The sequence below is a fragment of the Mauremys reevesii genome, linkage group 4 (assembly GCF_016161935.1).
Source record: "Mauremys reevesii isolate NIE-2019 linkage group 4, ASM1616193v1, whole genome shotgun sequence".
Classification (NCBI taxonomy): Eukaryota; Metazoa; Chordata; order Testudines; family Geoemydidae; genus Mauremys; species Mauremys reevesii.
In genome coordinates this window covers 95,118,322-95,144,870 of record NC_052626.1, presented here as the reverse complement: position 1 = coordinate 95,144,870, position 26,549 = coordinate 95,118,322, and the positions used below count along the sequence as shown (strand labels likewise).

The 26,549-nt window shown below is 38.2% G+C and overlaps 2 protein-coding genes across 22 annotated transcripts in view; one reads left to right on the top strand and one right to left on the bottom strand.

The window, feature by feature from the left end:
• ARNTL (aryl hydrocarbon receptor nuclear translocator like) overlaps positions 1 to 2,956 on the top strand; it is a 108,388-nt gene extending 105,432 nt beyond the window's left edge. For 7 of the 8 annotated variants that reach the window (XM_039535236.1, XM_039535239.1, XM_039535238.1 and 4 more), the window contains 2 exons: positions 1,731 to 1,833; positions 2,759 to 2,919. In XM_039535236.1, the coding sequence (XP_039391170.1) occupies positions 1,731 to 1,833; positions 2,759 to 2,919 (264 nt within the window). Of the gene's footprint in view, positions 1 to 1,730; positions 1,834 to 2,758 lie in introns of all 8 variants that reach the window. The other variant, XM_039535237.1, reaches the window with a different exon arrangement.
• Positions 2,957 to 4,860: 1,904 nt separating this feature from the next.
• The window catches only part of BTBD10 (BTB domain containing 10), a 48,912-nt gene continuing 27,223 nt past the window's right edge, over positions 4,861 to 26,549 (bottom strand). For 13 of the 14 annotated variants that reach the window (XM_039536784.1, XM_039536785.1, XM_039536798.1 and 10 more), the window contains 7 exons: positions 20,852 to 21,045; positions 15,163 to 15,448; positions 12,041 to 12,143; positions 11,014 to 11,134; positions 9,106 to 9,303; positions 6,866 to 6,976; positions 4,861 to 5,283 (listed from right to left, as the gene is read on the bottom strand). In XM_039536784.1, the coding sequence (XP_039392718.1) occupies positions 4,973 to 5,283; positions 6,866 to 6,976; positions 9,106 to 9,303; positions 11,014 to 11,134; positions 12,041 to 12,143; positions 15,163 to 15,448; positions 20,852 to 21,005 (1,284 nt within the window). In that variant the 5' untranslated portion in view covers positions 21,006 to 21,045 and the 3' untranslated portion in view covers positions 4,861 to 4,972. Of the gene's footprint in view, positions 5,284 to 6,865; positions 6,977 to 9,105; positions 9,304 to 11,013; positions 11,135 to 12,040; positions 12,144 to 15,162; positions 15,449 to 20,851; positions 21,046 to 25,034; positions 25,194 to 26,549 lie in introns of those variants that run through there. The other variant, XM_039536795.1, reaches the window with a different exon arrangement.

Here is a 26,549-nt window from a genome sequence, read left to right as displayed (position 1 = left end):
TCAGTAGGCACAGAAGTTTGCAAGCCAGGCATTCAAAGTAGTGCAAAATAGTAAACTATAGTACAGCTGATTTCATATTACTTTTCAAAAGGTTGGCAATGCAGTCTCTTTAATATAAACCACAGTGACTCAGAGAGCACAACATTTTGATACTTCAAATTCTGAATTTATAGCTGATCATCAGAGTTTCCTGGGTCTAGATGACCGACAGAGAACAGAAGTTATTTGCTCCATTTTCAATAAATGCTTATGAAAGAGAATAAAATTACTTAAGACAAATCAGTGACAGCAGCCATGTACTTCACTCTTTCTTTGTTTAAACAAGTTAGTATTATAAATATCCCAGCAGTGGCATCAGAAACATAGAAATCCCATCAGACTACAGCTATGGATACACTACACAGCTTGCCGCTGTAGTGCTACTAGGGCAGATGATCTAAGCCAACAGGAGCCTTTGCAAACAGCGGTTCATGGGGCAAGAGAAACAGCATCTGGTTACAATCACTTACGTTTTGTTATGTAATATAGGTAGAAGTTGTAGTAACATTTTACTTTAGTTTGGAGGGGGGTGAGTTCTCCTCCCAAGGAACTCTTGGGGTTTTTTATGCTTTTTGTATTTTCTCCTAGGGAATTTGAATTCTATGATACGCTCTACCTGTGAATGTGCCTCAAGCTACGTACATACTACAGTTTATGGCGGTATAAATTATGTTGCTCGGGGCGCGAATAAGCCACACCACCAAGCAATATAAGTTACCCTGACCTAAGTGCCGGTGTGGACAATGCTGTGTCAGCGGGAGAAACTCTGCTGCGGACATAGCTACCGCTGTTTGCAGGGGCTCCTGTTGGGGCAAAAAAACAACCTCCCTCCATCTCTATTCAGGGCATCCGGTAGGGTCTTTGTAATGCAGATACTCACCAATGGAATGTTACTAGCCAGAACAAGCTAAGCAACCCCAGGGCACTCTGTAGCAAGAGGATTACACTAGAGATTGTATGCTTTTCAGGGCTGGGACTGTAAACTGTATGTTCACACAGCACCTAGGCACTACCCAGATTACAAATAAATACTCACCTTCTAGGGATCAGGAGTTAGACAAAATCATTACAACCTCTAAAAGTGTTGGCCTTGCAGTGTGTGGGGGGAAGTTCAAATGCATTTTATAAATGGCTCTATTTGAAATTTACAAATGGTGGAACTTAGAAATTCCATAGCAAGAACCCAGTGCTGCAAAAAAAAAATATTAAAAAATTAAGCAATGTTGTTTATAAAAAGCAGGTGTTTCTGAAGACAGCAGTGCCATCTAAAGGTCATTGGTTACAGTACCTTTTATAGCAGTTCCTTTACTTTCCAGTGTTTGACATTGCTTCGACACGTCTCACCTTCACTGGGCAAATAATCTTTGCCCATTCCTCACTGAGGCTTAAAATTATTGATAAAATGTTTCATGCTTACTATTATACAATTATCTTACGTTGTAGGTGGTGTTTAACTTCTAACAAAGTTGGTTTGCAGGTAGATTGGGGGAGAGATGTGAGACAATCTTCACCACATTAATATTAAAGTACCCTGCTGTGAAGTCTCACTGGACCGCAGTTTAAGTTCATATGTTTGGATCCTAAGACTTGCTGTAGGCCCTCCCTTTTTCAGATGTGCTACATAGGTTAAGGCTGAGAGCAGCATGAGTACCACAGGACTCTAGAAATTTACATTTTTCATTTGTTTCTAGATTTTGAATGGTGGAACTCCAGACATTCCCTCTGCTGGTTTACTATCTGGGCAGATCCAGGATAATTCTGGCTATCCATATTCCGACAACTCCTCCATTCTTGGTAAGCACAGTCATACAATTAACTCTATAGTTCAGAGAGGTATGACAAACGTAACTCTAACCATCTCCAAGCATCATCTTTACACAAAACTTTATCTAGAATAAAATTAGGCTTAAGAACATTTTAGGACATAAAGACTAAGTAATAGTCTTCAAAAAGAAATTAGAAATAAATGCCTTTAAAGCTCGGTGCTGATAAATACGTTACAGCTTAATTGGTTATAGCAGCAAACCCTATTGTTTACCTGGTGTCTGACATACCTCAGCTCTATGCACACCCTGGCATGATCTCTTGCTCATTCACAAAACAATTAAAATACATAAAATGGTAGTTTATACAATGAATCTTTCCCATATGAAGGAAATTTCCTAGGAAAATGATAAGAAAATAGTGTTAAACATCTACCCTGTATGGTTTTCAACACTTAAACATTTTCCTTGGACTATTTGAGCCCCTCACTTCCTATCCTTCAAAAGTTTGGCTTCTTTTCAACAGCCCAATGGCCATTTTCAACTCATTCTACTGAAAAAATGACATTGGATTTTTTTTTTAAATAGAGTGAGTTGGAAGTGGCCAAGGCCCCCCACCAGGCTGGCACATTAGTTACTTGAAACTGTTCACCCTGATATTCTCCCCCTTTCAGACACCTCCCCCAGCCCTTGTCCTCCACTAACTCCCCATTCAGCCCCACAGTTAGCACAAATCCCATAGGGATTTTTTCTGTCATCGGAGTGAGATCCCAGCTCTGTACTGTATGCTGAAGAGGGCATTTGCCATCAAATATCCCCCCTGCTACCTATCAGAATGCAGTTTAGCATGCTCACTTCCAACACAGTTAATGATTGACATTTTTCTGAGCAATCACTTTATACAACATAAAATCATTTTAAATGCTTGCTGCAGTTTTCTTTTAATACTTTCACAGGGGAGAACTCTCACATAGGCATAGATATGATAGACAACGACCAAGGATCAAGCAGCCCCAGCAACGATGAAGCTGCAATGGCAGTTATAATGAGTCTTTTGGAAGCAGATGCAGGCCTCGGAGGCCCTGTGGATTTTAGTGACTTACCATGGCCCTTGTAAATGCTACATATTAATTCAGCATCTGAATATCAAAGTGCATTATTGGTGGAGTTCTACAGTCTGTGAAGCTTGGATTATGAGAATAGCTTTTATGTATAAATTTCATAAAAGCCATATCAGAACACACAACTCATCCTACCATGTGTCATTTCAGACAAAGTGGAGATAAAACATGCTACAGTGTTCTTGCATTATGGATTTGGTTAGCTGTGTATAGCTTGCATTAATTGTATATTTTGGGATTCTGTTCTTTTTGAATTTTTTTTAATCACTGTGCAACTCAGCACTGTTATCATTGGTAGCTTTTATATGCAAACGGTCATTTCAGATGTATGATGTGTTTTTACACTACAAAAAAGTCCCCCATGTGGATATTTCTTATACTAATTGTATCATAAAGCTGTTTATTCTTTCTTGTCAGAATCCTTTACTATAAATATTGTTAAAGTGTAATGTATTAGACAGTTAAATATTTTTAAAATAAATACGTTTCCCTTGTTCTAAAATGCAGCATTTACTTTTTTATAAAAATTTCTGATAAGACCCCGCTTAAGAAGTATAGTAGAAGTCACAGATTGTGCCTTGTTACTTTCAAAATGGAAAAAAAAAGAGAAACATTCAGTCCCAAGGCTTCATCCTCAGCCCATTGCTTTCAGCTAATTTCATATACACATTTCTAAGATGTTAGCTTTTTTATAGATTTGGTTCTTCTATAATTCCAGTAACTTAAAAATGATCATGAACTATCTTTGGAAGTGCATCCATTTGAAAAATGGAGAGAATTATAGTTTAACTGTATTGCCTTAGTTTCACAACCGATTACTTCCTAATGGAGGAATGTCATCAGGTTTTTATTTTGGGAGGAGAAACAGATTGTTTGACATTTTTGCCTCATGTAAGTATGTCCTGTAGTCAAAACAGCTTCTCTAGGAGCTTCCCCAGCAATACAACCTCTTATCTAGTTGGTGTCAAGATGCGAACAATTTTTAATATTTTGATTCAGAAGGTAGATTCCCCAGTGCTAGGATTCCTAACTGGTATTTGATGGCTGATAAGGAAGGGAAAAATTGAAGACTGACACCATTCCTTCCATCATTAACATATTACATTCCTCCTCTAAGACTAGAGGTGGAGAAGGAGTAAGTGCACAGTCAGTCACTGGAATTTCTACCTAGTATACGTAATCTTTGGTAAGGGATAACTCGTGTCAAACTGATTAAAATAATGGAAATTTTATTTGAATGAAAAACTTGAATTTACAATCATTTAATAAATGAAGAGTGAACCATCTGCATTTTTCTATTCCATGACACTTATTACAAACTTTTACTAAATAAATATTTCCATCAACAAATTCAGGTAAGGCAAAATTTAAGAGAAATCCCCCTATCAATTGTTCACAATCCTTGAACATAGCTCACATTACAAACAAGTGAAAAAATTCACTGGAGAAATTTGAGTTGGGCAGGATGTTAAACGGGTAATTGAATAATGTCCTCAATCCAAAAACCCCAGTGGTAATCATTTTGTGCTCAATCATATACAATACATTTAAGAATCCATCTATTCAGAGCAAACTATTTACATTTAAATGAGTAGAAAGATTTTGATAGAAGCACTTTGTTAGAGTTAGCATTGTGCAACACATTTATAAAACATGGCTTTGAGAATCCATTTATCAAGCAGCCATTCATAAAGTGCTACTATCAATTCTGATTCTGCATTTTGCCTTCCATGTAACAATATTGAATGTACAGTAGCCAGCAGATCCCATTGTTTTTGATGGGCCTAGCGTGAGAAGGACAGTCCAGCATACAAATAACCAATATCGCAAACCTACTCAAACAAATACATGTACATAACTGGAACTTCAGGATGTTTTAGCTGTACTCTTTAAAAACCACGATTAGATACTCCTTTGGTCTCTAAGAAAGCCCATTCTGCAATATCCTAAACACTGTGTTACACAATGAAGAAAAGCTGGAATTGCAGTGCAGTATGAGAGAGTGTCACTTTTCAAAGTAGCATGCTTTTGTTTGAATAAGAATCTGAATCAGAGTGCTGGGTTTAGTCCCTCCGGTTCCACATCATTGTTGCTGGGTGGAGGATGAATAGGTAGAATATCCAGCTCATCCACTTGTGGTGTGGGGTGCATTACCACTAGCTGGTCCTGGGGGATATCTGCTGCAGCTGCTGCTAGGTTTGTAATAGATTTACTTTTTACACACTGAAAGTCAACATGCCGACTCTTTCCTTCTTCTTTTTCCCAAGACATCCGAATGAATGGTCTTTGGACATAGTTGTAAATCACCTCTGGCCTCCCACCTGGCCGTTTCTTCACTTTTTCTTTGTATGTGGGGTAACCTAAAAATATTAGAACAAAATGACAATTAAAGTTTCCAGTACTACTTAGCTCAAAGTTCTCCTTCACCAGCTCAGCTTCAGAGCATGTGCACAACCACTCAGCCGGAAGGTTGGGACACAATGTAGATAAGCAAGTCCATTTCCAGATTAGCATACAGAATGATGCCGACACCATCATGTTTTGTTGTTTTGTTTTTTAAACACCAGGCATTCCCCAGTTTACAAACCAAACACAAAAACTTATAAACATTAGCCAAAATTCAAGGGGAAAAAATGCTAAGGCCATTTACTACTAAAGTAAGTCTTTCTAGACCTAATGAAGAGAGTGTCTGCAAAAGTAATGTTAGTAACTCTCCCCTCCAGACAGAATGCTGGTATGCTCCCTCACAGCACTGTTGGCCTGGTGAGCAAGGGATGAGGTTTGAGATGTGAACCCCCAGAGTGGTGAAACAATAATATACTGCCATGAGTTCTCCAGGCTGGGTCCCAAGCATTTTTCCCCTCATTTCAAACACTGACTAGTGACAATAGTACATTACTATAAATTCTGCAGCAAAGCAAAACTGGTTTCCATATTTGTTTTGGGGGTAGGAAGAGAAAGATGCAGTCAAGTGATATTTTATTTCTCATTACTACATATGGAAAGTTGTCTCCAGTGGGGCCCAGACGCTGCATTTGTGGGACTATTTATTTAAGATCATAACCAAGTTCGCTTTCCTTAAATCACCACTACTGGGCTTCTGGGAGCCAAGTTCAAGACTAACTCAGTTCTTGTTCCTGCACTCATGCTCTAAAAATGTAGGGATACTAAACACTTCAGCTGCCCTTTGCCTGACCAAAGTTGTGCTAATGAGGTCTAAAGGGAACAGAGTCCAGCCCTTCTAGGCTAGAAGAAGGTCGTCATGAATACAGCTGGCCAACACTGTTCAAACTACTTTGGGGGGAGAATTTTTCTTGACAATTTCCATATAATCTGGCTTACTGCTTTTTTGAGTTACAAAATTCTTCTTTATGGAAAACCAGTGTTCAGGAAGTTAAAAAAGCTTTTCCTATTTTTCTACGAGCAGAGTAGACGGCAGAGGACAAGATCCTTAAAGCTCCCTAAAGTTCAGAGTGACCCAATTCCTTCCTTCCTCTCTCTTCCCCCACAGCCCAGTCACGGCAGCTTTCTTCTATAGAAGACTATGAGAGGGGTCAGTTTGTCTATGTGAGCAGGTCATGGGAAATATTTTTATATATAATTTTACATTAAAAAGCTCCATTATGAGATTACTTAGATTGCAAAGAAAACACTTGAAAGTTAGGAAATCCAGAATTAAGATCACAGCATGCAGCTCAACCATCCACTCATTGATAAGTCAAAGAAAGCTCTGCAGTGGGAAGGTATGTTAGAATTTGGACACAAGATAAGTCAACAGGCTGAACAAATTAGTTTCCACCATAAAACAGACTAATAGGTTAATACCACTGACTTACAATAGCTCATATAGCAAGGTAGGGACAGTGGCTGTACAGAGGGGCAGAAGCACAGAAATGCCCTTTGCCAAAGGATTAGCTTGGAAGCAATGAAAATTACTCTTACCTTCAATACCCAATCGAATCTTCTTGAGCCCCCTTTCCTTCAGAACTGATTTGGCCACATCTCTGTTTTCAATATACTTGAAGAATCTATACAACTTTGTGCTGTAAATAACTGGGGAAATTGCATTTCAGAGATTAATAAAAAGTTGTACTGGAAGTTTTTAGCCTCTAGTTGTACAATGAAGATGGTCTAAGTGGTGTTTACAAATGAGGCCAGAGGGAGTTGATAAACACCACAACGTAAAGTTACCTAGAATTCAACCATATGGGTGGATCATGAGCTCATATTCCATCATCCTATTTAAATCTATAATTCCAGTTGAAACTTTTGAAAAAGTTCCTAGGATGTTATAAGTCAACTAAGATTGAAATAGGAGAAAAATAAAGGCATATTTTCAAAAACAGTTACAGGGTATTGTCAACTGATGGTCTGGATGGTTTCTCCCACTGATTTCATTCATGTTTTTATAGACTGATGGTTTCTTGAAGGCACTCAGAATGGAGACATGGCAGAGTCAGTAGTGTAAATTAAACTACAATGAATCCCAAGAAAGGTAAAGTTCTAAGATGTGTTCCGCAGCTGGACAGATTGCCCTGCACACATGTTAAAATGCTTGCCAATCTACTTAGCAAGTGGATTAGAGTTAAGCTTTGGTTATTTCTTTTAGAGAAAAAAAGTTTCCTAAAAGGGCAGACACTCCATTGACAAGTAGCCTGCTAAATACAGAGGAGACTAATCAGTAGTTTAGGTTAGTAGTCCACGACCCTTTCCTGTTTTCAAGCTATGTTACTTCTCGAAAAACAGGAATTGCAGAGATTTACACACAAAAAAGACCCCTTCACAAGCTGTTTAGGATTCCCAGAGAAAACGTGAGTGTGTAATAAACAGGGCTTTGGAGTGGAGTGCGGAGCTGGAGCGTGGAGCAGCTCCGGAGCAGTGGAGCTGCAGGTTTTTGCCTGGAGCTGGAGTAGAGCCCTGGTAATAAAGCAGAACTAATTACTTTTTTTTTTTCTTCTTAAATAAATTGAGACAGTTACTGCCTCCTTAAGATCGCTATAAGTCTGACCAGTCTTCTTTGCTTTGCTCTGCTAGAACAGTGACATTACTTATACTTGGGCTTGGAAGTATTAGATTTTTATTGATAAATGTCAGTAAACATCAATGTCACCATGTACACAAACTGACAAAAATATTTCCATTAATAATTAAAATTTATAGACAAGCAAAGAAAGAAAAATGCTGTTTGCGAACTTAGTGATTTAAGTTTATTTATTTTGTATATCTTGACATGACACGTTAACCATGTGTTTTAACAGTTATAAGGCTTTAACTTTTTTAATCTCAACATCTGTCATTGTCTGACCCCTCTATTCTCTGACTATAAATTCCAACTGTGAAAATTTAAATTAATAAAAATAAAAAAATTGTTAAAAATAAACATTAGTATTTTCCGTTGAAATTAAAAAAAATAAAAATTAAATTCTGCCACGCCTACACATACTGTCTGAAATTATTTTCAACTAAACTATTTTCATTCCCTCAAACATTGAGAGGAGTGGAAGGGAGAGAGAAGAAACACAAGTTTCTCAAGATTAAAATTCACCTTGACTGAGTTTTTGGTAAAGTTTTAACAAAAGTTACTTGAGAGGTTTGCATAGTGTCAGTTTAAAGAAAGCCTTTGAGGGCCTTTTATTTTGTTAGAGCACAAAAAAGTCAACTTTTAAAATTAATTGAATCCATGTACTCAGACTGGAAAGGAACTTCAAACTGCACAAAGATACTGCGCATGAGCAGAAGGGAATTCGTTATCAATTGTTTCTAACTTATTTATGGACCAAAATGTTAAAAATGTTTTCATAACAAAGTAAGAGAACATTTTCTCATGCACTCGATCCATTTATCTTCTGTAAACCAATTCTTCATTTTAAAGTAGAACTGGCCAAAAATGGGAATCATTCTTCAAATGCTTTCCAACTAGCTCTGTTTGAAAGTATTTTCCCCCTCAACTGCTTGTGTCCTTTATTTTATTCCTGTCTTTGAACAGAGTGCAATTTAACATGGCTGCATTTTCTTGACTTCAATTGATACAGCATGTCATCACACCAAATACAAATCATCTGCGCACTAGTAGCGGTGAGGATCTTGTAAAGCTCTGATAGTGCCTGAGTTTAATACTGATACATTGTCAACAAAGCACTTTGGTAGAGCTAAATTCAATACAAGTATAAAATCAGACTTACTTTGAGAATATTCCTCTCCCATCTGTGGAGGATACTCTTCATCCCAATCAACCACATCATCATCCGTAAGCACAACAATGTGGCACTCTCTCTCGCCGCTTTGGGCACTAGCTACCATCAGTGGAAGAATCATTTCTTCAAGGTAAAATTCAAACTGTCTGCGAGCACCATCATTTGATAATTCATGCATAAGAGCACCTGAAATCAAACCCATGAAAAGCGTACTGACATTGGGAATCATGGTAGAGAACTGCAGGCTGGAATTAAAACTGAACAGCAGCACACATCCACCCATAACGTAAAAAACAAGGCATAAGTCAATTCCTTTGACTGTTAAGTGGCCTGATAGATTTCCTTCAGTTTAATAGTATGAGCTAAAGCAGAACTGCCTTTCAATTTAAATAGCCAGAAATAATGTGTCAAGGTTTGTGTAGGAAGGATTGTCTTGCAATTTGCTATTCTCCTGTCAAACAGAGTAACCTGATAACTAGGTTATGCAACCATGTCTTTCTACATTAAGTGATAACATTTTTCTTGTATTTCTGGTACATGTATGATAGTGATTTGTAAAATTCCCCTCGTATTTGCTAAAAAAAAGTTTACAATATCCTAGCAGCCCAGGATAGGAGAGAAACAAGGTATGTAAGGTAATAGCTTTTATCTGGCTAACTTCTGTTGGTAGAAGGTGTCAGGCAAGAGTTAAAATTTAGCTAACAGCTAAGAGAGAAACCACATATCAAGCAGGAATGCATTAGAAGCCCAAGGATACTGACAACTGTAAATACTTGATAAACTTATATGGTCAAATGTCAGCCCAGTAACTCAGCTCTTAGAACAGAACAAACCCTCCCTTCACAGCCCTCTGGATATTGTAAACTCTCACGCCCTCCCCACCCCACCCCTTCGCCTTAAGGTATTCATGAATAATTGATGTAATCAAAACAGTTTGATGCCTATGTTCTGTCCCTGTCACTGTCATGTTAAATGTGGTCTCTGTCTCTGAAACGTTTGTCTTGTCTTTGTAAGAACAAGATAAATGCAAATCAAGTGATAAAAGAAAGGTATATAATTGGTCACTGTAACCTCACACCTTTGAAGCTGTTTATCAGTCTTCCCGGTACCACAAATAAACCCCCTTCAGTATTGTCTGTGCTTGCCTGATTCTTGGGGAAAAGAATCTCTTTACTTAACAAAGGTACAAGCTTTCAAGCTACACAGAGCTCTTCTTCCGGTCTCAATTCTGAGGAATTCCCTCTAGGTGGGATATTTACACTAATATGAAATTACAAGTATCAGAAATATAGACTCATGAATGGAAAAAATGAGTGTGCCAGTATATTGCTTAAAAACTTGAAATACTATCTAGGATGCACTTTTTATTTATTAAAAATTTTGTGTCTACCCTATTTGGGCCAAAAGACGTGTTTAAGTATTGGCTCTTCTAAGCCTGGAAAATACGTCATAGATGCTAAACACTGTATTTTATACATCCATTTCTCATCAAGACAGCTTGTCACTTTTACTGTGAAAACACTGAAATTAGAGAATGACCAACGTTCTAAGTAACAAATGATGGGGAGATCTGTTCATTAACTTCACCTTATGAATTTGTTCCCAAAAGATCTCTGCTGTCAACCAACTGCTGATATTTCTCAACTTGTCTACACAAGGATATACATGAATAAATAAGGACTTTAAAGAGGCACCTGTTACAAGGGTTGTGCTGATCTGGTGCACAGGAGGGAGTAGAAAAGAGAAAGTTTGATCCCCCACAACATTTTACACATTCCAGGTTATTCATCTGATTTTCTTGCAATATTTTACAGTAACATCAAGACTAAGTAAACTATGTGTACATTTAAATTAACAAATGTACACTACAATTATTGTAATAAATTCCATACTTACTGAGATCTCTACATTTGATAGTACTATATTCAAAGGAGATGCAAAGATAGTCACATGCTTCTCTTAGTTCAGGAATAGATATTCCGTCAGGACAACGTATTATCCCAGTCTTATAGTAATCCTTATAAAATAGAAAAAGCACAAATATTAGACTAAACCATCTGCTGATAGAAACATTTCATTCACCAATAAAGGACTTTTTCCACATTCATAAATCCTAATGCTTCGTATTGCAATCTTCAAAAACAAAGACTGAACCACATGATTAATATGTTCAAAATATGTTTATCCTCAGACTCAGAGTTTCCAGAATAGAAGGGCCACTCTCAAGTGAAAAGTCATTTTAAAGTTTTAGCTGTATTAAGTTTATTTTAAATTTCAAATTCGTGAAACTGAACATTTAAGTATGACATTTATTTATACGGTTTACTATTTACACCTCACTCAGTTTCTACCACTCTAGCTCAGCCAACAAAGCAGTATTGCAGCCGGACTGCATTGTGATAATGTTTAAGGCAGTCTAATTTTCTTTGCAGACTGCACTTCACATTTTTCTGCAAGTGTAACTGCCACCTACAGTATGTTCTGTTGAAATAACTTGTTTCATCCACTGCAAAAGAATCAAGAACAAGAACTAATAAAATAAAGCCATAATGGCTTTTTGGATTTTAAGTTTACAAAAAAGCTGTTTAAAAATAAGTGAAATCTTTCATAATCCTTGATTCCTGAGGCTTAGCCAAACCCCTGGAGTACCTGGCTGGAAGCACAACTGCACTTAACAATAAAAGGAGCATTTCCATATCAAGGTATTCTTTCAAAAGGAAATATAATCACTTATTTATAGAAGATTGTATTTTAAAAGTCACATCAAGCAGAGAAATATTGCCTCACCAGGATCTCTGTCAAACTTCTATTATGTGCCTGTGTAGTTTTTAAATATAGAAAGTGTTCAGCTTTTCCAGTTTCAGGGATTATAAAATCCACACCGCCTGTAGGCTAAATTGTACTATTGAAAATAAAAGATCACCAGAATAGCACGAAACACAGTTGAGCCAATTCCTTCAGCTACTTCGTATTCTCCCTTTTCATTGGGACGGGTGAAGTTATGTTCTCTGCCTGATCCAAACATCCTATTGAACAGAATGACAATTCAGTGAGAACTCACTTCAGATTTACAAGAAACTTAGATGAAGCACAACATGCTAAAACTGCAGATGTAATGGCAAAGAATTCACACTCCAGCTTGGAAGTTATTGACCCTATACAAGAGGAGATATTTGTGCACTGTTCAGCAGAGCTGGCCAAAACTTGGAATTTCCATTCATGGACATTTCAAAGTTTGATTTAGTTCCAAACTGGAATGAAAACAAGTAATTTCAAAACCTCCTGCAAAACAAAATTCTGAAAAAAAATTCTCTCTCAAAAAAAATTCAAACGTTTCATGTTGAAACAAAACGTTCATGTTGATGTTTATTTTGCAATACTTTTATAAGGAGGCTTGGAGGATCGGAGAGTGGTTGCTACACAATAATAAGAGGAACACATTCTTCCTGAAGGTTGAGGGCACTGCCTCTGCAGCATTCCCAGTTTTCAAAGTGGGGTATCCAGCTCATTCCCAATCTCAGGTATGTTATCATTATACTCCCCATTCTACCGGGCTCTGCTCACATCTCTTAGTTCATCCTCCTACCTCTACTTCTGGTTCCTACCATTTCCCCCCATAAAGTGCTTCCAGTGGAGGATTTTGCTTGTGCCACTGCTATACATAGCACATTGACAAGTACTGGCAGCAGTAAAGGGAAAGTAACTAGGATTGCACACATTGCAATTAACACTGCTGGTAGCAGCCTAATGAAACCGAGAAAGCATTCTGTAGTGAAGCAGCACCGACACAATTCTCCACTGTGGAATTCTCCTGAGCTATCATTTTAAAAATGTAAGTTTAACATGGGGAAATAGTGATCCAAGTGCTCTTAAAACTCTACTCAATGTATTAATAGGAGTTATGTGCATATTATGGAAGGATATTTCCTATGAAGTACAGTTTTACTAGCTGTGCTTCCCAGTTAAAACTGCCGATCTTCATTAATAAGGGAGACCACAATCTTAAAGAGGATAGACTTTCAGCAGTTTTGAAAACTCCAGCTATTGCTTTTACACTTTTCATAAACATCAAGCTGTATCCATTATTTTATATCAGACACAAAGCTGAAACGCTGCTTTTTTTTTTTTTTTAAACTCACAAACAGGCTTTAAGGCATAAAGTGTTATGCTTTTATCCATCTTATACCATTGGACATATTACTTTAAAAATGCACCCAGTTTCCCCACCCCCCAAAAAAAGTTCTGCATATCAAGGGCAAATGCCTAATCTGAGTAACTTTTGTATTAATATAGGAGGGCAGCCTTTACATTCATATCCATGCCCTTGTTTAATGAGTGAGTTTAATATTTTTAATTTATGAAAGTGAGAGTCCAATAGGTTCTATTAGGCTTTAGGCAAAGAATAAGTCTTCACCATGGTAACTTTCAATTCCAAGTAGACTCTGGTTAAGCGGTTCTTGCTCAATGCCCTGCCAACTGGTGCTGGAGAAGGAGCAACATTACATGTTATTTTTAGACCAACATTTTTACTAATAACCTACTTATGAACTACAGAATAAGTACAGAATAAGCTTGTTCATTAGACCAATCCCTAGAGGAGAGACTAACCTAATGATGTCTCAACTACACAAGAGCTTTAGTATTTTTTCACTAGATGTCTATCCCCTAAGTCAATGACAAAGGAGACAAATTTGCTGTTTTATATACTGAAATGCATTTTGTTTCCCACCCACTCCCCACATATGTCAAAAACATTTCCTTTCATCTATTATGCCACCTCATAATAAAGAATAAAGACGGTTAAAGAGACTGGTTTTGCCTTAATTCCAGTTGTTTTGTTTCATTGTGTTTGTTCTTTTGGCACATAATCACAAAAGGACAACAACAAAGTTACTATTTAATCCTCCCATTGGTCATTTAAACAAAGCATGAGATTATTTATCATTTTTACCACCTACACCTTGGCAAGAACCTCCATCCAGACATATTTAAAAATATGACAGCATGAGTGCTCTGCTGAGACACAGCCATGTTTCACGTGAACATGTCGCACAAGGGTAAATACAGAGTAGCACAACAATTTGGTACTCCAGCATGAGAGACCCCTGAATGTCTCATCAAGAAGAAAAAGTAACCCTTAAACATAGGAAATGGGAAAGTGCCTGGCGCCATGCAGGTTGACCCAAAGGCTCTTTTCTGACCCATTAAATTTATTAAAAATACACAAAATATTAAAGTCAACACTGAATATTAAAGCAATGCCTCTGATAATTTTTCATTCAACAATTTACCACTTCTTTAAGTGTTTTGATTCTCTTTGCTAATAAACACTGCCAACTATCTGCATTGCAAGGCCATGTCACTCAGTCTCATAGAAACAGGGCATGTCACTTTAGAAAACAGGAATTTGTGGATGTTGAGCACCATTCTGACTTTTCAACTGACTAGAACAAGATAATCCATATCTTCCTGAATGGCTTTCCTTCACTCTGTTATCCCAGAGGTTAGGTATGGTTCATTGCTTTGCTATCATAAAAAATGAATTAAGAAGGGCAAGTGTCCAGATAATCCCAACACTCACTGGTTCAATGCAAAACCAGTTGCTTTGTAAACTGACTACAGTGCAGGACTGCATTTCTGAAAAATGAGAAAACAGACTGGCTCGAAGCAACGTACGGCAAGAGAAGGGGAAGCAAAGCTTCCATTAACAGTTGAATGCTTCATTTCCTCTCTGAGAAACAGCTTGCCATTTTTTCCATTTCACAGATTCCTAACTACCTTTTTAACTATTCATTTCACAAGGATGTTCTCTCTTGGATACAACTAATTGTGTTACTAACTCAGTCACAAAATCATGCGAAGTGAAATACAGGAAAGTAGAACTTACACAGTAACTATGTTTTTAAAAAAAATATTAAAACAATTAAGATAAAACATTAGCAGACAAAAACAAGAGTGTTCAACATTTGTTTACAAAAAAGCAATTCAAATAGATTCAAGAAATGTTTAGAGTACTGTATCGTGCAGAGTAATAATGATACCAACCTGCCCAACATTGTATTAGGCTGTGCAGTAAAAATCGAAGGATCTACAACAAATCTAGTGTTGTCCACTATAAGAGTAACTCGTTCAGAGGTTCTTACACTCCGGGCTCCTTCTTTTGCATTCTCATATACAAATACCATTTCCCCTGCAGTCTTGCAACTCCCATCTGAACTTGACTGGCTACTGTTTCTACTGCTGTTCCCAATACTACTATTGGAACCATTTGGGGAAGTTTTCTGAGGACGAGGACTGCTTGGCCGAGATGAACTGTGATCCTTTTCTCGATCTAAAAACAGAAATGGAGGGGAAGGAAAGTCATAATTTTAGGTTTACAAGAGCTCGTCAGACCATCTACCTTATTTAACAAAAACAACAACCATGAACGTGGTGACCTGATTAACTGAAAAAAGTCTTATGACTTGTCTACACAACAAGTTATTGCATGGCAAGTATAGCACTGTAGTGAGGCGGGGTGGCTCCCCTCCTGCCCAGAGGAGGGAGAGCCCAGCCAGAGGCCAGAGTGGGCGGAGCCACGGAGTGCTGGGCCCACCCCTCAAAGGGTCAGGCGGCGACCCGGAACTATAAAAGCCGGCCCTCAGAACTCAGTCAGGCCCCAGCCGGCGGAGAGAGCGGACGTACCTCAGCGAGCTCGAGACTGGGAAGCCCCTGCGACCCAGGGCAGCCGCCCGGACTGGCCTGAGCTTCCCCGCGCCTGCTGCTACCCGGAGGAGCCGCCGGAGCTATCCTGGCCCGACTACCCCAAGGAACTGCTGGACCTACCACCCAGCCCCGGCCGCAACGAGCCCATGCTCGTGGACCCTCCAGAGGCCAACGTTAGGACCCAGGTAGGTCCCGAGGGGGAGTTCGGAAGTAGCCCGGGGGCAGCCGACCCCAGTCAGGCTGCGGCCTTACCGGAGCCTATGTCAGTGTGTTGCGGTCAGGATCCCCACTGACTGACCAGCGGAGTGATAGTCGCTGCTAGGGCCCCGGGCTGGGACGCAGTGGAGTGAGAGGGCCTGCGTCCCCCCTGCCACCCCACCCTGGGGTGGCAGACTCCCCCTCTCCCTGGCCTGAAGAGGCCACTACCTTAACTGTTACTGTTGCTCAGCCCTGAACCAAAGGCCTGAGCTTTTTGATTCTGTGTTTGTTGCCCGCCCTGACCTAGGCCGGGCCCTCAATTGTTACCGTTGCTCCGCCCTGCCGGAGGACCCGAGCCCCTTGCCCACCAGGCGGGCAACTACCGCTAGGACTGCCAGGCAATTTTTCCCGGACCAATCGGAGCGTAGTGAGCCGGGGTGGCTCCCCTCATCCCCCCGGAGAGGGTCGAGCCCTGGCCACTCGCTTACAAGCACATTAGCTTACTATGCAGTAACATCCTGCATGGACATTGCTGCAGCACAGTGGAGGTCCCAGGGTGGAATTTAACATACCAATACTTCCACATAGGAAGTTATTGAGCAGCATGGTGGTATGCAGTAGACTCACACACTGGCTTGCAGAGCCAGCCCTTAAAAGCTAAAGACTAATAAGACAACCCAAATATTTTACATTTGACAACACATCAAATCCTGCTACATTTTCAACCAAAGTTGCCATTTCCTAGATATAAGCATCCTTTTCTCCCAGAAAGAGTTCCTGAGAAAATTTAACATTCCATTTTCAGAGGAGAGGTTCAGTGTATTGTATGAGTTGAGTTTCCAGCAAATTAAAACAAAGGCATCATATTTTAAAAATATTGCTTTGTAACAGCAGTTAAGCTTTTGCAGTGTTCTGTACCATCTGCATCAACCCTGTTACTATTCTCTGGTGAGTCACTGACCAGCAGAAACTGTCAAAGGACTTATTATATGCTTCCAACTAGTGGTGCACCTAGTAGTCTCGTTACCTGCCAAGTGGAGGCCAGCAGCAGATACTTCACAAAAAGCAACAAAAAACGCCATAGTGGACAATGAGGAATAACATGCCTGTAGGGGAAATTTCTACCTAACCCTATCAGTCAGTGGTTAACTTAAGCCCTGGAGCATGAGGATTTATATCCATTATAAAAAAGGATTTTAATCCTCGCTTTTATTGTGGATGTGCTCATCTGTAAAATCTCTAATCTCTTGACTTCTAAGCAACTCTTGACCTCAATGAGATCTTGCGACAAAATACTGCAACATTTATACATGGGTGGGGGTGAGGGAATCAATTTAACATCTGCTGTTCAGTTTCATTGTAATATTGCCATTTACTTTCTATATACCAGTCATAATTTCGTATACCTCACATCCCTTGTTGTGTGTTTCCTCTCTAAACTTTCTCAGTCTTTTCCCTCTTCATACCATTCCATGCCTCTAACCATTTATACCACTTGGACCAATGATTTAAAAGTCGCTTGATTATTTTTTTTAAAAAAATCTGTTTTAAATCAGGTTGAGGCTTTGTAAAAATTAATTTGAAAATCTGTGCTATGGAATTTTACACTAAAATGTATAATAAAAATACAGCATTTATAATTGTATTAAGTATCACTAATGATAGGATATATTATTTAAGATTACAGAACTGCTGTAGGCAAAAAACAAAAACTTAAATGTTACGGCCCTGATCTTACAAACAGCCAGATGACACAACTTTACTCACATGAATAATCCCATTGATTTAAATGGGACAACTTGTGTGTATAAGATTAAACACGAACCGTAACTGTTTCTAGCATCAAGGGCTAACATTTTTATTAAAAGCTTTCTTTCTAGCATAAAATCATTGTCATTTCAAAACAAAATGAACAATATAAGCAACAATGCAATGTTTAGAGACTTTTGATACATTAGCAAAATTACTGAATTTTTTTTATATACAATCCAAAAGTTTGAAAACAGGCATGTAAAGTCAGATCCCTAGGATTGGTATTTTCAAAAGCACTGAAGCGATTCAGAAGCACGAATCTGAGTTACTTCAGCTGTACACCCTGAAGGAGGAGGAGTTGGGTGGTTGAATCATTTCAGCCTTCTTAATTTGTGGAAGTTCTATAGGTCAAAAGTTGGATTTAATTACAAAGTTACAAAGGCTATTTACTTATCAATTTTCTGTTGCTTTCACAGTAAGAATGTTAATGAGACCCTGGAGTTCTCTTTTTTTGGCATAGTTGAGCATTTTAAGTATGACATTTCTCCATAGAAAAAAAATCCATGTAAAATCTAAAATGACACTAATTAGGAATCTTACAAGTACAAAACATCCACTTTAGCAATTTAGTACAAAATGGGAAGTAAAGCAGCTTTGGCTTCTTTGTTTTAAAATAGATATATATCATGGATTTTACCCACCATGCTTTGTGTTCTTATGCTGTGACCAAGTCACCCCTTCCATTCTTAGGGGCAGAAGCACAGGGGCCCACTTCCATTCAGGAACAGAAGGAGTAGTAGCAGGTATTCTCTCCCACCCACAGAGAAAACGGTGGTGACAGGGGACCTCCTTCACCCCCATACATACCTACTCTAGAAGGGGGAACTTTGTATTTAAGCTTACTACTGAGATACCTGGGAAGTTTATGCCTCTCAAAGCTATCATTTCACTCTGCCTGCCTGAGTCTGCAGACCTCACTGCATTGATTACATTCATTCAAGTTCTTCTTCACAACTGTGATAGCCAGATATTTGATATTTCTTAAAAAAAATAAAAGCTCAGATTCTGATATAATCACATGACTCCAGAAGATGGGGCCCTACATGCAGGCCTATAATTTGTATGCGTCATCTGTTTCCAACTGAAAAAGAAATGAAAGTGTGTGGGTTTTTTTAAACCAAATACTGCATTTCTTGGCAACTAACAGAAAATTGCATGTTAGAAAAGGTCAGGATTGTTCCTAAAGTAGCACTTAGAAAACTGATTGCTTTTGTCAAAAGCAAAGAGGCAGATGACTTTGCATCCTTCAAGTTCTGGGAGCCAGATAATATTCCTATAATTGACAATGAATGGAACACTGCTGAAGAGGACATTGGCACTTGTTGGATTTGGGGACTTAAGGATTGTTCTCAATTGCCTCAATTCTGGATAGACAAGGTGGGGGAGGTAATATCTTTTATTGGACCAACTTTGTTGCTGAGAGAGACAAGCTTTAGAGTCTGGGAAAGGTACTCGGTGTCACAGCTAAACAGAAGGTTGAACAGCTACTCTCTAGTAATCACCACATGGAGTGAGCATCTCTATACGCAGTCACCTATTTTTGAAATCATACTCAGTGCAGCAAAGGAAAATACAGCCCAGTAATTGCAGAAAATATTTAAAAACCTTTAAAATGTCACCTCTATTAAATATAAAAACATGAGTAAGTTGCGTCTCTGCTCTTTCATGATCTGTGACTAGACCTGCATCTCTCTCATGATCTCTCATGTCTACCACTAGTACTATGGAGGATCATTTTGAAGGGAAAAAATTACAGCATTTTGAAGGGAAAAAATTACAGCATTCCTTCCACCAACACCATTTAACTTTCCTCATTCTGCTAGTGAGGATTATCCCAGAGACCAGGTTTTATTTATAAGTCGCAATCTACTGTTATCTCATAGAAATTTGTTACTACTCTGCTTTAGCCATTGAGAACTATGGCTTTACTGGAACAAAGAATGAAAATGTAAACCTTCACTTTCACTCTCAACCCTATAGTAGTCAGGTGAAGCAATGCTACTTGTGCTCTTCAGAAAGAAAGTGCGTTCAGAATTTAGGAGTAAGTTAGTCCAATTCAACAGTCCGCTTTGCCCAGTATTGCAACAGTTCCACTATTGCCTTAAAATGTTAACACACAAACTTTAGTAGGACTAGACTGTTTTACACCCCACAAACAGCAAGGTAGGGATGCTCATTTCCGAGCTTGCTTTTGGAACTGGAAAAATGCAGTTTACTTCAGAGCTAGAATCAAGTAAGATTTCATGTGTAAATTTGAGATCCTATAAAAATCCAGCTGTTTGACATTATGTTTCTATTACTGACATGACATGAGGGCTAATCATATCCAACAAGTCATTCTGGCTATATTTCATCAGCTGTGCCAGACTCAAAGAAACATTTAGCATTTTGTTCATCCCACGATGTCTGTTTCCATCTGGTACACCAGCTCCTTCTCCTATGTCACCCTCCCAGAAGGCAGGGAGCCAGTCTTTGAAAGGTATGGAGAGGCTGAGTTTTCATTTTTAAAAAAAGCCAACTATATCACAGAGTCTCCAGAGTTTAATACTTTATACCTCAAAGAGAGTTCACCAATTTACAAAACAAGATAATGTTTTGTTTTGTTTCTTTAATGGAAGTATTTACCAGACACACTCCCTGCCTTCAAATATTTAAGGTGCTACAGTAGGGGAAAATATATACACTCCAGGCTTCAGCAGAGTTCTCTGGTTATTATGACTCAACAGAATAGTGCAGATCCTATGTACTAGGGCATCATATCAAAACAGGAACCACAGGCCAAACATGAATCAGCAACACAGTATGCCTAAGTGGAAAACATGAGTTTTGGACTAAAACTACTATTACTTTCTAGTCCATGAGAGGCATTTTCCTAGTCTGAGGAATTTGAGCACATATATATCATAATTCTGACATCATTGCTTGTAAGAAAAATTTTCCTTAGTCTGCTCTACAAAAAGAAAAAAAGGAGTAGATTAAAAGATTACGTTTTTGAAACACAAATTAATCTCCAACATACCACCATGGTGTTGTCTTGTTGGTGAAGTTACATTCCTGATACATGGAGTGAGTTGAGACTCTGATCTTTCATGGGATGAGTCTCGTGATCTGTCACTTGACCTGCGTCTGTCTCGTGATCTCTCATGTCCACCACTAGCACCATGTAGGCTCATTCTGGTATTGTCTACTCCTTTAGCAACACGAGATGGTGTACTAAAAACAAACAAAAAAAAACAAACAATCTATTCAGCATTTGACAATCTTAGAGCAACTTGTAAGACCATTCAGATTTTGAAAAATAACCCAGTATGTTTCTATATAAAATTATTTTAAATATTTTTATACTCAAGATACACAAAACTAGATTAATTTTATTTACCTCCAGTTCATTACTATATCATTCACATATTTCTGTATCTATGCAGTATCATTTAGAGAATCAAACAATTATTCTCATATCACTGCAAATCAACCTATAGAAAAATGCTACTGATCACTTCCTGGTTTGTAAAACCTGAATTCACAGAATCCCTTGCAGATCTCCGATAAACCAACCATTACAAGTGAAGCACATTTTAAAGTAAAAACAAAATATTTTAATTACTTCAACAAAATATATGAACAAAAGAAAATAGCATAATGCACCTTCAAAAGAAAAAACATGAAATTAAAAAGGGTCAAGTTTAGCCCCAAAAAAATGAGTTTTGTAAAAAAAAGCTTTTATAAAATGTAAGACTAACAAACATTACCATACTATTTTAAAATTTAATTTTTCCCCTGAAGTAAACATTCCCCTGAAGTGTTCAGCCTCGTGCTAGCAACTGAAGAAAACCTGAAAATGATTTCAATTTCTGATATCCCAAACTGAGAGAAATAGAAACATGAAAACCCACAAATCACAGCAACCCAGCAAGCAAAGTAGTAAGCTACTTTCTTAAAGCTGAGAAGTTTTTTAAAAATCTACAGTGCTAGTAACAGACAAGGAAATTTGTTTTAAAATATTTTAACTTGTAAGTGTAAGATCAAAGATTTAATCAACATAAGTCATATGTTACATTTCTTTGTTTAAATAAACAGTGTGTGTTTTCTTAATACTGGCACATTTAGCATTTAAACAAAGTTTTATTTATACAAGTGAAAATATTTTTGTACTAAGAACTGATTTCAAGCTCCATAATTCCAGAGGGTAGCTAAAATTACCTAATAATATTCTTAATCTTATATTAATTTACGGCACTTTAAATGCATCAAAATTTTAGATTACTACTGTGACAGCTTGGCATGGGAGTGATTCCACATAGTTTCTTTTTTGCACTCTTGACTTAGTTGAAAGTTCTAGGAAGACTATCAATATAGACATGATCGATGCATCTGATGAAGTGGGTATTCACCCACGAAAGCTCATGCTCCAATACGTCTGTTAGTCTATAAGGTGCCACAGGACTCTTTGCTGCCAATATAGACATGAATGAAGATATGAATTGATCCTTTTATAGAATTTCATATTTGATAATAGAATGCAAGCAACTTTCTAAAAAGAAAGTACTGAATTACTGAGGTATAAAGAATCAGCCTAGGAGGCCTACATCAGATAAAGAAAATCACTCTTTCCTACTTGTTTGTGCCCAAGAGATGGGGCTTGAATTATCCCCTTACTTGCCAGCTTGCCACAAACAACAGTACTCTCAACCAAGAGAGCTTAAAGAAAGGACTGCTTGAGAAAAGCGAAGAGATTCAAGAACAATCCTCACCAGAAAAGGTGGTAGGAATTATGATCCAATTAAGAACTACCAAACTAGATGGTGCACTCCACTATAATTAGAGGCACAAACTTGACAAGCCAGTTTCTGAAATATTTTTAAAAGGCTGATTAGAAGTTATCCAAGTGGAGATGAGACTCAAAGACTACTCAAAAGGTAAGTAGCCAGCAGATAACAGATGTTTCCCCTTCTGTGATGGGTGTAGCATAAGAGCCTAAACACAACAGAATGATAAGCCTCATGCCATCACTGTTTAATCTTGATGCTAGACCCCCACCAAATTAAAAAAAGGATAGTGACTCTCCAAGAGGAGTTGGTCAATGCTAGTTAAAAGACATCCAAGAAAATCCTAAAAATCTACATCTTAAAAAGAATTTAAGGGGTCTAGAGTTTCTCCACATCCTACTTAGATGCAGACCATGAGGAAAAAGTTTCTACCAATGAGGCAAAAAATTGGTACAGAGAAACTACTGCAATACCATTTTTCTGCTAAGCTTAAAATATGCTGCAATAAGAAGACACATTTTCTGGATGTAAAGTTGGCTAAGAGGTTACTAAATAAGGTAAACTGCAAGTCTTGATTTTTGGAGGGTAGCAAGGATTAGACGCACATTTCAAAATGAACAAGCTCTAAATGGATTCATTAACAAATGATTTCAGAAGACAGTGCCTACTTTAAAAATAAGTAATAAAATAAATTTGTATTCTAGAATATCAAAATTTCAGGACTTTAAACATATCTTCTTGTATTTGCCTCCCCCATTATGGAAGTAAAATAATACTGGCCCGTCAAGAAAATGAGACTTGCAGCAGAAGTTGCAAACAAGAATCTGTAATCCCACCCTTTAGATTCCATGAAGATTTTGGGAGGGAACATCTGCAAATGCCTTATTTTTATTTTAAGTATTTGCATTTATAAACTCAGCTACTTTCACTGGAAGACTATGAAATATTTTCAAAAATTGAAAGTGACAGGCTACAACCTAGGGTTAAAAACATGCTAGCAACAAAAGTCTGTCCTGTCTACATTAGACTTCACAATCATGTTAATTAACATATGCTAACATTCAAAAAATCAAGTTTAAACAAACCCACTGATAAAGAGCCATTCTAACACAGTACAAATAACAGTTTAGTTAGTGTCCCTACAGCCACTTCTCTGCCATCTCATTGTGCATTCTACTACTCCACTGCTTAACTGGGTTTATATATCAGTGCATTATGGGAAAGTATGAGCAGCTGTCCCATAGTACCTCAGCTGGGGAAAGAGTGCCCTGCATGTAAACATTCTGGAAGTCCTAATTTAAAAAAGCTGGAAGGCAGGAAAGACACAAACATGGCTGGGAGAAGTGGGGGGGCCTGGGGCCTGCCTATCCTGGAAACAGTTCCCCAAAATCTGTGCTAAACTGATTATAGGAATACAACCATGTACATGACCAGGCAGGTGTCAGGAGTGAAACACTTAGCCATCTAAGTTACTAAGGGCTAGTCTACACTGGAAGCGCTACATCAGTGCAGCTGCACCACTGTAGGGCGTCTGGTGAAGATGCTCTATATCAACAGGAGAGAGCTCTTTCGTCAGCATTAAAAAAAAAAAATCTATCTCCATGAGAGACAGTAGTAGCTATGTCGGCAAGAGAGCTTCTACTGCCAACATAGCTTTGTCCATACTGGCGCTTAGGTTGATGTAACTTATGTCCTGGAGGGGGGTGGATTATTCACCCCCTGAGTGATGTAAGTTATACTGAAGTGAGTGGTAATGTAGACCTGACTTAATAGTTTTAACCATGTGGTGAAAGGTGCCTCATTTCATAGTAACAGTATTCATCATGACATGTTTCTTTTTGGATAATGGTTTCCAAATACATTTCTTTAGACAAATAAAATGCACTACTGAGACATGAGACAATACATATAAGACTATAACAGGGTACCTGCAGATTACATGCTTTGGCACTCTAGAGACATGAGCCAATGGAAAAGTCCGTTCTTCAAGAAAGGACATTTATAGATTTTACTGTATTCTTTGGAATTAAAATTCCTTTGTACATGAAGGCCCATCTTTCAGGTTGAAGCAAAGTCCTTCAAAAAACAAATCAAGATATCTACAGCAACCACCACCTCCCAGGCAATGTTCTTAGAGCTCACAGCAAAGCAAAGTTGACCCTGGTTAATCTTTCAATGGGAAATCTCTAAGGAAAATCAATGCTACAGTGTTGGTGACTCAATAGGCCATATATTTTCCTCTTTGTCAGTCCTGAACAAACATCTAATGAAAGAGACAGCACTCATTATGTTACTGGAAATGCCTTCTTCTACACAAGTGGTAAAAACCAAGATCTTCAGTACTCTGATCTTTTAAAAGGTACCAAGGCACTTTATGCCAGAAGTAGGGAGTCACAAAGGATAAGATTCCAGGCCCAATGTTCGCATTCCACCTACATTCTCCACGTAGTTTCAACTGGAATTGCTGTTCCTTCACTCCTCCTCTATAATAGGCTGCTGAAGGTTTCTCGTTTCCATTTTTAATGCACATACAGATTAGACTCTCACATGTAGAATCCTGTTCTTTTGGCTGCTAGGTACTCTATAAATGTAAGACTTAAGTACACAAGCCAGACTGATTGAAACAGCACCACTTGAAACATGAACATATATCTTAATTACATCCACTTAAACATCAATGTTACTGTTGAATCATATCCAGACAAATTCAGAAAATGCATTTACTTGAGCAGTTAATATACCTGGCAACATTTAAAGTTCTATTCATCTGAACACATACACTACAAAATAGAATACTATTACTGAAACAGGCATATTCAGCAGTAAGCAAGACAGTTAAAAGAGACAAGAAGCTAACCCCCCAATTTTGGGCTATATAAATGAAAAGGGTGGTAAAAACTCTAATATGTTAGATTTAGGAGAAAAATAAATGTCAATTAAAACAGTTTACTGGACTTTGCCCTGCAACACTGTGAGCCAGAACATTGCAGCATGAGGCTAGTCTGAGAGCCTATGGAAAGTGAAGCTGAGTGAAACAGAAAAAACAAACCAGATGACTTGTGATTCAGAGATCATTTTGATTTGTAAAATTGTTTTAGCAGTAAAAGGTGTTAAATAGGAACACAAATAATTTAAAATACCAGAACCATCAGAAACAGATTAAAAAAAAAAAATCTGGTTAAGCAAAAATCTTAACATACAGAAAGTGATCATCTCAAACTAAAACAAAAAAAAATGCCAGTTTTAAACAATCGCTACTTGTATCCTTAGTGAACATATGTAGTAGAATCTCTCTGTTTCACACCAAACACTGGGAGACTGGTTTAGTTAATGAATTACACTCATTAGTAAGTGCACAAAAACAACAAAAATAATGCATCACAAAATGCATTGTATTAATTTTACCACCGTGGTATAGTTTAAATGAGAACACTACCAAGTGTACTAGCAAATGCACTGTAGTATATTTTGTTAATCAAATCTTAGGCTTTGTCCACATAGAGCAGGGGTCCCTGATGCGGTGCCCGCGGGTGCCATGGCGCCCACGGGGGCAGCTAAATGCGCCCGCGTCCTGGCCTGCGGTTGAGCATCTGCCAAAATGCCACCAAAATTCAATGGCATTTTGGCAGATGCTTGACCACCGCCACAGTCCTTCGTCTGGCACCCGCCAGACGAAAAGGTTGGGGACCACTGACATAGAGAGGATAATCACCAGCATAACTGCACTGCTGCAGACAAGCCCTAGGGGTCTACACTGGGGATTTTTACAGCAGTAGAGCTACACTGATACATCTCTATCACAGCAAACTCCTAGTGTAAGTGAGCTTTACTGGTGAAAAACTGACTTGCACCAGTAGGGCCTATCCCACTTTCGAGCAAGGATAAGCCATGCCAACATAAATTAAATTTATAGCCACGTGGCATGTCTACACTAAGGAGTTGCACAAGTGC